This window comes from Aspergillus fumigatus, chromosome 7, assembly GCF_000002655.1.
Source record: "Aspergillus fumigatus Af293 chromosome 7, whole genome shotgun sequence".
Classification (NCBI taxonomy): domain Eukaryota; kingdom Fungi; phylum Ascomycota; class Eurotiomycetes; order Eurotiales; family Aspergillaceae; genus Aspergillus; species Aspergillus fumigatus.
The window spans coordinates 1,070,119-1,082,039 of NC_007200.1; the positions used below are offsets into that span (position 1 = coordinate 1,070,119).

Sequence of the window (11,921 nt, forward strand, 5' to 3'; positions counted from 1 at the left end):
TTCCTCGTGCTCTGGCGATAAGGCGATGTTCTCCGCTGCGCCAGCGACTACTTTCCATCCCTCAAGAAAATACACTTCTCAACAGAGTTGGCGGCATGCTTTACGTCCATGACCAGAAAGAGACACATACTCAGATACTGCAAGCATCTGGACCGGAATTCAAAACGGCTCCGTACTAGGGGAGAGTTACTAGCTAGCACTAACAACGATACCTACCTGAAGGTCAAGTTTGTCGCCCAATAGGGGCGGGCTCCAACGGACGAATGACAAGACTCTGACGGCGCAGGTGTTGAGGGGATTCGCAATGATTCGGGTTCGCAAAGGGTCCGGCCTAGTACGGAATATGACTGGTTCATCTTCTAAAGTTAGATCCTCCTGTTATGAGCCTTGATCCAGTCCACCGACATACGGAGCATTTACATTGCATGTTAGCGGTTGATTGTTGATGCTGAGTGATTCAGGTCGTTGCTCAAGCTGGAAATGAGCAATCGCATCCCTGGGAAGAACAATGTTCTCCTATTCAAAACATCATTGGTTTCTCTTCTCACCCAGAATCCTTGCGATTATGATACGTATGAAACGCGCTACAGAGTTCCTATTCTTATTATCATCGAACTTGAGGGGCTCGACGACAGGGGGCTCAGATTGTAGGTAGGGTCTTTATTACTATCAGGTCCATTTAAATCCCGCAACCCGTCACTTTCAGATGCACGGCTCATACTCCGCTACACCACGTTGTTTGAATGCGAAGGATCCCTCTATCCTGGTGTTGCCTCTCGACAAGGCAATTGTCCGTCCTTGCGGCCAGAGAGGTGCTGCGACAGGAGATATTGATGCAGATGAGCACACTCTAAGTGGTCAACGTCATTCAAAACAAATCATCCCGTATATAATTGCACTCATGATCTGTTGGTTAAGCCGGGTCCAGTGTACTCCGTGTCTGGCAAATACAAATGTCTTTCAGATCCCCTAGACGTCAGCACCACCAATCGAATCACACCTCCGGAGCTGCCATCCCACTTGATCGCCTCCTGCAAGGCGTCACGCACGAATTTGATGCCTTCTTCTTCCGTCATGTTCTCCTTCCAGTGAGCATCGCAATAACCGTAGATATAAGTTGATCCTGACCCGCCAATGGCGTAGGGTTGCTTGTGTAGAGACCCGCCCAAAGGTATCGAGTACACCTGACCGCCATGGCGTGGGTCGTATCCTGCGATGATGATACCAGCACTACCGTCAAACCCGGTCAGTAAGTTTCTGCTATTCTATCAGCAAGCTCGGGGGGATTATCAACCTTAGCATATCCTTGTTCTCATAGCACAACTCCTGGAATAGAGCTGCGGCCACCTGGGTGCTGGGAGGCTCATTGTTCACGATGCCGTACATGTTGAGATGATAGGAGACAATGTCTGCAACAGCCTGTGTGTCCGCCGCAGATCCCGATCGACAGCACCAGATGGTATCGTGGACCTGTGTGAGTTTATCGGTGACTCGGTTGGCGATGTAAGCTCCAGTAGTTGTCCGACTATCTGCTCCCAGGATAACACCGTCCTTGAAGTTGATAGCCATACTATATGCAATCAATATACCAGCCAAAATCTGCAATGTGAAATCAGCTCACTCACATCGAGGTACCTAGGCTGTAAGAGCACGGTGGTTAGTAGTTTGTTACTGAGGACTAGTATGAGTAGCAATTCAAAGACGTACTTGACCTCTCCGGTCTTCAAGTGGTTCATGTCAATGTGAATACCATCTAAGGTAGACCATCAGAAATTGCTCTGATCTATTGTCACACGTCGACAGACGCCTGACTTACCTTCCCCAAGCATCCCTGTGACGCCGTGGCCGACCATTGTGTGCGTGTGGTAGCTGGAGACTGACGGGAATTTCTCGCTTGACAAATACGCTGTCTGTCGGAATGAGATGACCAAAGAGGTTGCAAACCGCCCAACAAGCTAGAAAATCGGAAAGGCCGGTTGATGAAGATTGAGGATGGTGGTTGATTGATAGTAGGTAGTCCGATGATGATAGCTCTGACGGAGCTTCCAACAGGCAGAGCGCGTTACGTTGTCAGCTCAAGCTGATTCTGCCGGGCGGTATAATGGATATTTTTTCCTATTGGCCTGGCGGTGGAAAGCGTTCTCCCCGCATACAAAGTACCCAATTCCGAACTCCCCAGCCATCAGCCGTCGAATGCTACCATAATATAACCTGTTTCATACTAAAGCAGATTTGCTAGTCCTCTAGGCAAATCTCATCCGGCTCAGCGCTAATTCCCAAGTTTATGATGACTTATCATTGATTTGATCATTCATCCACATGATAGACTCTCGAAAGACAAACCATATCTTCAGTATTCTCTGTCATTCATTCTGCTGATCTACTAGTCTTCCAGCCGCCGCGATGTCCGAGTCTCCTCCGCCCCCGCCGTCATGGAGCATCGCTGCCATGGCTAACAATGCCGTTCATTTTCTTCGATTACCAGTTTTGGCATCTTCCGGTCTCGCCGTCGTTGCCAGTGGTCTCTTATACTTTAAGCAAAAGTGCGGCCCTGACCCTTAGATTGACAATATTCCAGTCGCTTGTATGGCTGGAAACTGATCGCGTGTCCAGTGAGCTGATCTACCCTCGCAATGTCCCCGCCGATGCCCGCACCAATGTTCCCAGTCCGCGACAATTCGGCATCAGCGATTATGAGGATCTCCAAATTCCCACGCCGGACGGAGAGTCATTACATGCCTTCTTCATCCGTCCCGCAAACAAGCAACATGCTCGGAACATAACTGTGTTGATGTTTCACGGGAATGCGGGCAATATTGGTCACCGTGTCCCAATCGCCAAGGTGCTCCAAGAGATCCTGGGCTGCAATGTGTTGATGTTGGAGTACCGTGGCTATGGTCTTTCGACAGGTGTTCCAGATGAGGCAGGGCTTAAGATCGATGCGCAAACCGGCTTCGACTACTTACGACAACGGGCAGAGACGAGGAACACGACGATTATTGTGTATGGGCAAAGCCTGGGTGGTGCAGTAGCCATTAATTTGGTTGCTGAGAACCAAGACAGTGGTGATGTTGGCGGTTTAATACTAGAGAATACATTCTTAAGTATCCGCAAGTTAATCCCAACGTAAGTACACCACTCTCTTGGGTTGGTCTTCGAGTGGTCATACTCACATGCACAGTGTCTTTCCTCCTGCCCGGTATCTCGCTCGACTGTGTCATCAGCATTGGGCGAGCGAAGAGGTTATGCCGAAGATCAGAGATGTACCGATTCTTTTTCTAAGTGGGTTAAAGGATGAGTTGGTTCCGTAAGTTCATGCCTGCCTTCCTGTGAATAAGACATTGATCATTAATACGGTTCAGCCCCTCAAACATGACACAGCTCTTCGCAATTTGCAGATCAAACTGCAAGGTCTGGCGCACCCTTCCAAACGGCGGCCACAATGATACCGTCGCCGAATCAGGTTACTTTGAGCATATCTATGACTTTGTCATAGAAGAAGTGATACGAAAGCACTAGAACAGGCTCCTCGCTGACAGGTCTAATCGATTGAAATTCCGCTGGATATAAGATGCATTGTTGTGTGCATTATCGATACCCCTTTTCAACAATGTGCATGAACTCGATGAGTTTGGCTAGCTGTTGACACTACGACACACCACGAGGGTTTAATGTGTTCTTTACTGTCCGAAGGGTGCATCACATTGGCGCGCGCTTTCTCCTCACCACTATTTTCTTCTCTCTGAAAGTTCACCTTCCTATTTGACTCATACTCTGTGACCAGAGTGGACCATACCTCGTCCCCATACTACGTATTTTCTGGCTGCTTGGCTTCGCGTGTTCTGACGATATCAGACTGTTTTAATGTGTTTTACTCCCGGCGTTGTCCTCTTATCTTTATCGATTCCCTTTTGCTTCCTCCTGTTTCAAGTTGTATGAGGTGAACGTTTGGATGGCTGTCTGTATTAGACTCGATTTATGATTAGCATATGGATCGCTAGAATCTGTGAGCAGTTACTATTCCGTATCATTTGGCCGAATAATCGAACAAAATCCTAGCTCTGAGCTCAAAGTACAATATCACCAACTCTTTCTCTCATTGATGACGCAAGTAGTCTTGCGGGGCCGATTCTAACCTATGAATGTACATAAAAGCATATAATACAATTTCAAACGAGGCCACTACAGCCTCTCCGCCTCCTCCATCAACTCCTCCATTTTGAACCCCTCCACATCACCACGAGTAAACATACGCACTAGCTCCCCCTTCCGCCCACTCGCCTGGCCCCCAAAATCATAAAACCGCTGCAAACAGCTCACCAACCAGCTCGCCTCGGCCGTCGAGATCCCCGAATCTGGCATGACCTGCCCATGCATCAGGACTAATCCCTTCTCATCCGCCAGATCCAGGTGGTGTGTGATCGTCGTATGCGGCTGCGCAAATGCCCCGTGCAGCTTGTACGCGGCCAGCTGGGTGAAGATCACTGTAGAGGTGTGGTTGTTCGCCGAGGAGCCCGAGGGAGCGGGGGAGGCAGGCGGGTGGAACGCCCACTGCAGGAAGTGAATGTCTGCGCCGACGGCGTTGGGGTCCGCGGCGGAACCGTCTTCGGCGGGTGCTTGCTCGGCTGAGGAGCGGGGGAGCGGGAGGATGAATTGCGGGTTGTGGCGGGCGGCGGAGGCGATGCGCTGGTAGGTGTCTAGGGGAATACAGGCGCAGATCGAGTTGGGGTTGTTGGCGTGGCGAAGGCGCCAGAGGGCTTCGATTTCCTTCTGGGGGAGGGCGAGGACTTTCTCGACGTCGAGATAGGAGCTGAGCGGCTTAATGCCTGTTGAGGAGCCGGAGACGGAGGCAGCGGCGGCGGCAGCGGCGGTATTGGGAGATGGCGGTGGTGTAGGAGGAGGTGGTGGATGGGCGGCTGTGAAAGACTTCGGGGACGAGGGAGGTGTGGTTGGTTCTGGGGTAAGAGGTGTGGCAGCGCTGCGGCGAAGGCCTTCGATCTTGTCCTTGTAGGCTTTCTTGAGTGACTCTACTGAGTCATGACCTTCTCTTTAGACGCAATGTCAGCGGCCACTCAGTAAGATCTTAAAGCCATGAAACACTAGCATATAACATACTCCTTGGCCTTCTTGTCCAGCTTCGACTTGTATCTGTCCAGGACATGATTTGGATCGTGATGCGTGGCAAGGAAGCGCACATCAAGCACCTGGGCCCATCGTCGTTGAGGCGTGCGGGCCAGGGACGATCTACCCCGGAGTAGCGACTGAAATGCAGAAGGTCTAATTGATGACGCCATCTTCTGCAAAATGCTCGATGCTGTGCGGAGGAAACTATGAGAGATTGCGGAAGAGTCGAAGTATAGATAGACGCCGAGATTTGATTATATAATCATCGCAATCATCAGTCACCGAGCGATCGCCGAGCAGTTACTGAGCCCTAACACAATGCATCAAGGTCTCTTCGTAATCTGTATGCAACTCTATCTAGGTTCAGACTCTATTGCCTGTATAGCTACGTGATTAGAGTTATATGCGTTTATGTACACAAAACTAGACAATCATACTCTCCGGAGGTCCCAAGTAGCTCGGCCTGACTCCTCCCAGGTCGACCACAATCTTTTGAAACACGACTCCGGGTTCTATGGCCCAAAGCTTCAGTGTGTTCTTTCTACCGCCGCCTTGAATTGCATGACTGGTAGTATTGGTCCACACGGCGTTACGAACCGTAGTCTCCCAATTCGATGGCAAGGATCCCAAGGGAGTGGAGGGAACAAACTGCACCACTTGAGGGTCAGCGTCATTGATGGAAATGGCGTATTTGAGGGGACGGGAATGATCGGTGTTCAGCGATGGCCCCAGGTAGACCGTAGCTTTGACGGTGGACACATTGGAAAACAAGTACATATCATACTCGAGTCGAGGAGAGGATGGAGGCTGCTGTGTTTCGATCGTGACTGGTAGCAACGTTACTCCCGATAGCGTATGGCCATATCTTGGAATGACGGCGTACGAGACATCAGTTGACGACGTGTTACGGGTGGCATGTTCAGCTTCGATGCTGACCGTGCCATCCGACTCCACAAAGCCGTGAAAATCTGCTGGGACTGACGTCTTGTTGACAGGAAGTTGGACTGTTGGCATTCCAAAGTTGCCGTAGTCATCCGATGAGATGGTGACGTTGATCAAAGCCATGTGGGATCCGGAAGGCACTTTTTCCCAGTCGACTGAGAGATGTATTCTTGCATCTGTGTTATTTCCAGATACTGAGATTTTGCCGGACGACGGGGTCGCCTTGACCCAGGAATCATATGGCGATACTGTAAAGGTGAATTCATGTGTTCCGCGAGAGTAAATGTCCATCCAGCGAGTGCTTGGTCCGTAAGGATCCATGGGAGGCAGCGTCAGCGAATTAGATGATAACGAATGCCAGACGTCGTCACCCGGTACCGATGCATTGCTTGCTTCGACAGACACACCCATGCTTCCTGCTAGACTCTCCTCAAGTACTTGAGTATAAGCCAGAGGGGGTAATGTGTTCCTCATGGGCTGCTGCCTGTTGGCCCTTGGTGAGTACCATATCAAAGATGTACAGAGACGAATCAGACATACCAGTAATCATAACCAAGATGTGTCTGGTCCATTATATGATTCCACTTGCCATCAAGGAGTTTGTGGTACCTCTGTGTCAAAGCGTGGTCATCATTGAACAGCTTCAGGGCTTGATCCGCTAAAGTGTTGGTGCTCGTCCGGCGCTGGCCTGCGTACAGATTGTTTCTTGCCACAGTGATATGGATATTGGTGACAATTTGGCCAGCCATGCAAGGCTGCAAAACGAGCTCGAAGAATGCAGGACGGGCTGAGTCTTTCAACTCCTGATATACGTTCTGGGCATCGTTTACGAGCGCCCGCCACTCCTCCTGAACCCGGTCCGCTTCGTTATAGTTGATCACGCTAAACGTTGAGCTGTCAATGAGCTCATACTTTCTCCGCGCAGCATACATTCCGTAGCGGTCCATTATATCAGCAACTTTGCTGGACACTTGTGTTCCAAATTCTCGGGTAGCCCAGTGATTGAGCCACGTAAGAGTGCTATCAGGCGAGGACCACAATGGCGTATTGTATGCAAGGTCAAGGAAGTGGTTCAGGGGAAGTTCCTGATTTCAGGTTAGGCTTCGAACAATCAAGTCCGGCGATCGACTCGGTACTCACAACTCCCTTAAGGTCTCCAATATTCACAATCCAGATCTGCCTTGCCTGGCGCTCGTATGCAAGATGCATCTGTTCCCAGGTTTTCTGGAGGGAAATCGTATTGATCCACTTGTAGTCCCGGGGATCACCGACGTAGTCAAAATGGTAGTACACTCCTGCACCGCCAGACCTAGCCGTCTCATTGCCAAGCGGCAGACGCTGGATATTTCCCCAGTTGTCATCTGCCCAGAGAAGAGTAACGTCATCCGGAGCACGCAGTCCTTCCTCATAGAATTGGCCAACCTCCTTGTACAAACACCACATCTGTGGGATGGATGAGATGTTTGTCATGTTGAGGACGTCTGACAGAATCTGCTGCTGCGTGTTCACAATATCTCCCAGTGTTTGCTTTGTATTGGTTGGATTCGCAGTATCATGTTTTCCTCTCATTCCAAGGGTCCAGAGCACTTCCCAGTCCTTGCTTCTGATGGCGCCCTCCTTGAAGAACTGGGTGATGTTTTTTTGGTTTGAGGTCCAATCCCACTCGCCCTCCAGAAACAGCGACTGCTCCTTCGTCGCTCGCATCATGGGTTCTGTGTGGCTGGTGCCCATGACAATTCCATACTCATCTGCTGTGGGGCCATTGCGTGGGTCGTCGGGATAGAATGCATTGTTCCACATAGCCGGCCATAGATAGTTCGCACGCAGTCTGAGAAGAAGTTCAAACACACGGGAGTAAAAGTCGGCATTGAAACCGGGACCATATCTCGCAGGAGGGTAGTTTTCATTAATCCAGTTCGTCAGAGCCGGTTGTTCGTCATTGATAAAGATGCCTCGATATTTGACAGACGGAGGTCCCTGGATCTTCTTCTTTTTCAACGCATATACCTCTTTGTGTTGGGCAGGCGCGACGTCGGCGAACCAATACCAGGGAGAAACCCCGATCTGCTCGGAAATATCGTAAAGGCCGTAGATGACTCCTCGTTTGTCACTGCCAGAGATGACCACCGCGTTCGGGATTCCCTCGAGAGGATTACTGACGACCTCAGTCTGAAATGCCTCCCATTTTCCTTTCGTCTGACTGACATCAATCTTGCCCCGTGCGGCAAGAGAGTCGATGAGGCGGGACCTGCCAACTGTTCCCGCAATAATCACTCCCCTGTTACCACGAACGGAAGATTGATCATGCAGAGTTGTGCCATTGATTAGGCCTGTCGTAAAATTTGTACCGGTCACTCGTCCGAAGTCAACAGCGAGGTCGCCAGCCGCACGGATAACGCCAGGCCAGTCGTCACCGTCAAGCAGAATCACACCCGCAGCAGTATTCTTCCCTGCTAACTTGTAGGCCCCCTTGGTTTGGTCAAAGGCAACGATGGTTTCCTGTCCAAGAGCGTGTGCAGCTCCTACCACGCAGCTGACAGTCAGAAGTACTGACAGTAGCATTGCGTCTCAAGAGTTAGGGGTCCGGTTACAATGGTGGAGGTAGTCCTATTCACGAGGCAATCCTGAGTCGGCATCTTGAGGGTTAAATATCCAACATCCTGCCGTTTAGCGGGATTGAGCCCGGCATGGATGCCAGGATATTAACCACGGAAGTCGGCGGGATGAAGAATTCATACCGTCAACCGCCTATTAGGCAAGCTGCCAAGCTGGAGCCATTGCAGATGCGGAGATACTCCCCTTCTACAGGCATGGTCCACGCCCCGGTGTCTGCTCTCCACATAACTCTGGCGGTGATGCTATTAGGCTAAATAGGCAAGTATAGCACAATCTGGTGGATCAAGGACAAGAATAAAAACACGAGGGACCAGTTCAGGAAAAGACTATGTTAGGCAATGTCACAAATGGTGACCGTCAAAGCCGCGGATAAAATTATTCCGCCAAGATTTCAACATGCCTAAAGTCAAGGTCCGAAGTTTAAATGGCTTTTGAAATTACCCAAATTGAACAGACGTCAGATTCCATCAGTCCAAGGACTCAAGGAGGTCGATGCCGCTAATGGAACCCCACAATCAGCCATTCTGGAATGCGGAGACGGGCACGGAGTGTGGTGATGGGTGAATAGGTAGTTACCTGGGAGCTATGTAAAGCTCAATATTGGGCCATTGGCCTTCAGGTAAATAAACATGCAAAAAGGTGCAGGTGACGAAAAGAGACCACGAAAATAGTGATATTGTTCCGATTGCTGGATGAGGTTTCTCCGCACACGACATCATTATCCTTATCGGACTGATAACTCAGGCAGCTAGGTCATGTGATGTTTTTGATGCAGAGTGAGAGACCGACGACATGCATAAGGTTACATAATTACTAAGCTTAACAATGGTATGCATTCCACGTGGACAAAGGAATCATGCAAGCGAGATGTGTCGAATGATGCTCCTCGACTTCTCCGTCTTTAACCCTCAGTTTGATTTACGTCTCTCTAGAATATAACTCTTCGATACACTCCTTCGAACTGATTTTGACATTGGCGCACATTGGATAGGTCGCTGAGCGACTAAACACTCTTTCAATCGCCATCATTGATATATCATATTCGAAACCCTGCTTATCTAGACAGCTTTTTGGAACCGACTATGGCCAACCGCCAGATAACCAGACGTATTCTGATCACCTCAGCAATAGCAGTCTTTGTTTTATTCGTCCTCTTCATTCGGCCCCAAGGGCCGCCGAGTCCCGCCGTCCGCGCTCCCGGTCACATCGATAAGTCCGCCCCGGCCGTGACAGTCAAAGATGATCTGCTGAAGGGGGAGGTGATCATGCCCGGGCTGGGAAATGAGACTGCAAAGTACGCGGACTTCTTGTTTTGAAACTGAGACACGTACTGAATTAGACTGGGCAATATCAGAGCAGAGTTGGGACGTGCGACCTGGAAATATTTCCATACCATGCTGGCTCGGTATCCAGAAGACCCGACGGAAGAGCAACAGGAAACATTACGCTCGTTTATCCTCCTTTTTGCGCGACTTTATCCTTGGTGCGTTCATCGTTGTTGACCTAACGAAAGACCTTTCAGAAGCTGACTCGTGGACTAGCGGTGAATGCGCCTCTCACTTTCAAGGTCACCTGAAGAAATACCCGCCACAAGTGTCTTCAAGGAATGCGGCTGCAGGCTGGGGCTGCTTTATTCATAACGAGGTCAATACAATGCTAGGGAAACCCGAATTTGATTGCAACAACATCGGCGACTTTTATGATTGCGGTTGCGCAGAGGACGAGAAGGCAGCCGGCCATAAAGACAAGTCTCAAGCTGCGAGTCGGGGTGTGCCTCAGAAAAAGGATCACGAAGGCGACGCTACTACGCCTGTCGAGATACACAAGGAGCCGTCAGTAGCCCCTCAGTATTTCACATTTCAGCTGCTGACAGACCATCGCAGAACTACTCGGGGCTGATTGCCATGGACGCCTCCAAATGCGCGGGAAGCCATACAATTTCCTTTATTAGAACACTCATCACGCAGGTCGTCCCATATTTACCCTTTTACTGGAGCTGGCCTCTTTGTACAGTAATAGAGTCTGCGATTGGCGGAAACCCTTTGTAAATTGAGCTCAAAATATACTATTGCATGAAAAGGATTGTTCACTATCTATTGATACTCGCTTATCTGCAAGGCGTTGGGTGCAAACACAAGCTTCAGCATGTCCATATCAGTTGGAGGGGCATATGACAGTCTGCACAAGGCTACACATGAATTCCTCTCTGGACGTGTGACTTTAATTGGCAACCTCCAAGCATTCGTGACTCACACAACTGACCGTGGCCATTCAAAGGAGGCAGTTCCTTCATATTGCCGTCACTACTAGCTGCAGAATGGAAGTGTGAGATATGTCGCTCGGGCCTGAGAAACAAGCAAATCTGAGATTCGCTTTCCCAAGCAATCGGAGTGGGTGAATGGAGCAGGCCACCGATGATGCCTCTCAGCTCCTAAATATATATCTTCCGGTAGTTTCCCACCCTCTACATAAATAGAACAGAACGAACCAACATTCTGATAAATATACTTTCTACCCTCCGCTATGTTTCATTCTACCCTACTATTCCAAATGTTCATATGAACTTTTCCAATGGTTTGCGCATTCAACGGCCCCGCCACCAATCAGCTGAGGGATAGTCCCCCCTCCTTGGCCATGCCGCAGCGAGTCTTCTGATATCCTGGGCCGATCATTGTAGGGATGCGGATGGCGCTCATCCTTGGCATAGTTGAGCCGATATCTCACTTCTTACGACCACGGGCTCCCCTGTTCTTTGGCTGGCTGTAACGCGTCTCAGAATTCACCCGTAAGTGGACGGAGATCGAGCGGAAGGCAATACACACGCGTACTGAAACAGCCCCCAAGGGATATGATGTTTCACTACCACAAAGATTATACTTAGAATTGGCGTGCCACCTTATGATAGAAATTAGGTTGATGTTGAAGTTGCTGGACCTTGTTGAAATTGTCTGTTAAGATGATCGCGATTGTGGAGCCTGTTACATGGATCAATAGTGGATACCTAGTTTGTAAGGCAGGATCCAGACATGTGTCTAGTCTCAAAAGGGAATAGCGCCAAAGGAATTATTGATGAGCTTCTTTTTTTTCTTTTTTCCTGTCCATTTTCCTTCGCAAAAGACGCGCTCAGCAGAAGACGGAATTTCAGGAATTTCTCAAGCGTTTACGAGCGGTCGCAGGAAGCAGCGCTTATAGTGGGAAGAAGATCTATAGTGTGCTGTATCCCTGTGCATCGGCGCGAA

General features: G+C 49.8%; 5 protein-coding genes across 5 annotated transcripts; 2 read left to right on the plus strand and 3 right to left on the minus strand.

Moving 5' to 3' along the window:
- Positions 1-45: 45 nt before the first annotated feature.
- On the minus strand, positions 46-2,070 carry pre3 (proteasome core particle subunit beta 1). The gene is made up of 5 exons (XM_077805188.1): positions 1,817-2,070; positions 1,708-1,753; positions 1,626-1,640; positions 1,295-1,570; positions 46-1,230 (listed from the first exon to the last, which is right to left on the minus strand). Exons 1-5 carry the CDS (start codon positions 1,851-1,853, stop codon positions 900-902), a joined length of 705 nt encoding a protein of 234 aa, XP_077661316.1. The 5' UTR covers positions 1,854-2,070; the 3' UTR covers positions 46-899.
- A 93-nt stretch (positions 2,071-2,163) lies between these two features.
- AFUA_7G04660 (alpha/beta hydrolase) lies at positions 2,164-4,132 on the plus strand. The gene is made up of 4 exons (XM_743951.2): positions 2,164-2,543; positions 2,614-3,126; positions 3,182-3,307; positions 3,363-4,132. The coding sequence occupies exons 1-4, from the start codon at positions 2,404-2,406 to the stop codon at positions 3,517-3,519; spliced, it is 936 nt and encodes a 311-aa protein (XP_749044.1). The 5' UTR covers positions 2,164-2,403; the 3' UTR covers positions 3,520-4,132.
- Positions 4,133-4,182: 50 nt separating this feature from the next.
- Positions 4,183-5,294, minus strand: AFUA_7G04670 (ATP11 family protein; the record flags this gene model as incomplete). The annotated part of the gene is made up of 2 exons (XM_743950.1): positions 4,183-5,047; positions 5,116-5,294. The coding sequence occupies 2 exons, from the start codon at positions 5,292-5,294 to the stop codon at positions 4,183-4,185; spliced, it is 1,044 nt and encodes a 347-aa protein (XP_749043.1).
- A 253-nt stretch (positions 5,295-5,547) lies between these two features.
- Positions 5,548-8,628, minus strand: AFUA_7G04680 (glycoside hydrolase family 115 protein; the record flags this gene model as incomplete). Its single annotated transcript, XM_743949.1, has 3 exons — positions 5,548-6,550; positions 6,607-7,151; positions 7,207-8,628. 3 exons carry the CDS (start codon positions 8,626-8,628, stop codon positions 5,548-5,550), a joined length of 2,970 nt encoding a protein of 989 aa, XP_749042.1.
- A 1,136-nt stretch (positions 8,629-9,764) lies between these two features.
- Positions 9,765-11,491, plus strand: AFUA_7G04690 (flavin-linked sulfhydryl oxidase ERV2; the record flags this gene model as incomplete). The annotated part of the gene is made up of 3 exons (XM_743948.2): positions 9,765-9,976; positions 10,037-10,165; positions 10,224-11,491. The coding sequence occupies 3 exons, from the start codon at positions 9,765-9,767 to the stop codon at positions 10,579-10,581; spliced, it is 699 nt and encodes a 232-aa protein (XP_749041.1). The 3' UTR covers positions 10,582-11,491.
- Positions 11,492-11,921: the final 430 nt, after the last annotated feature.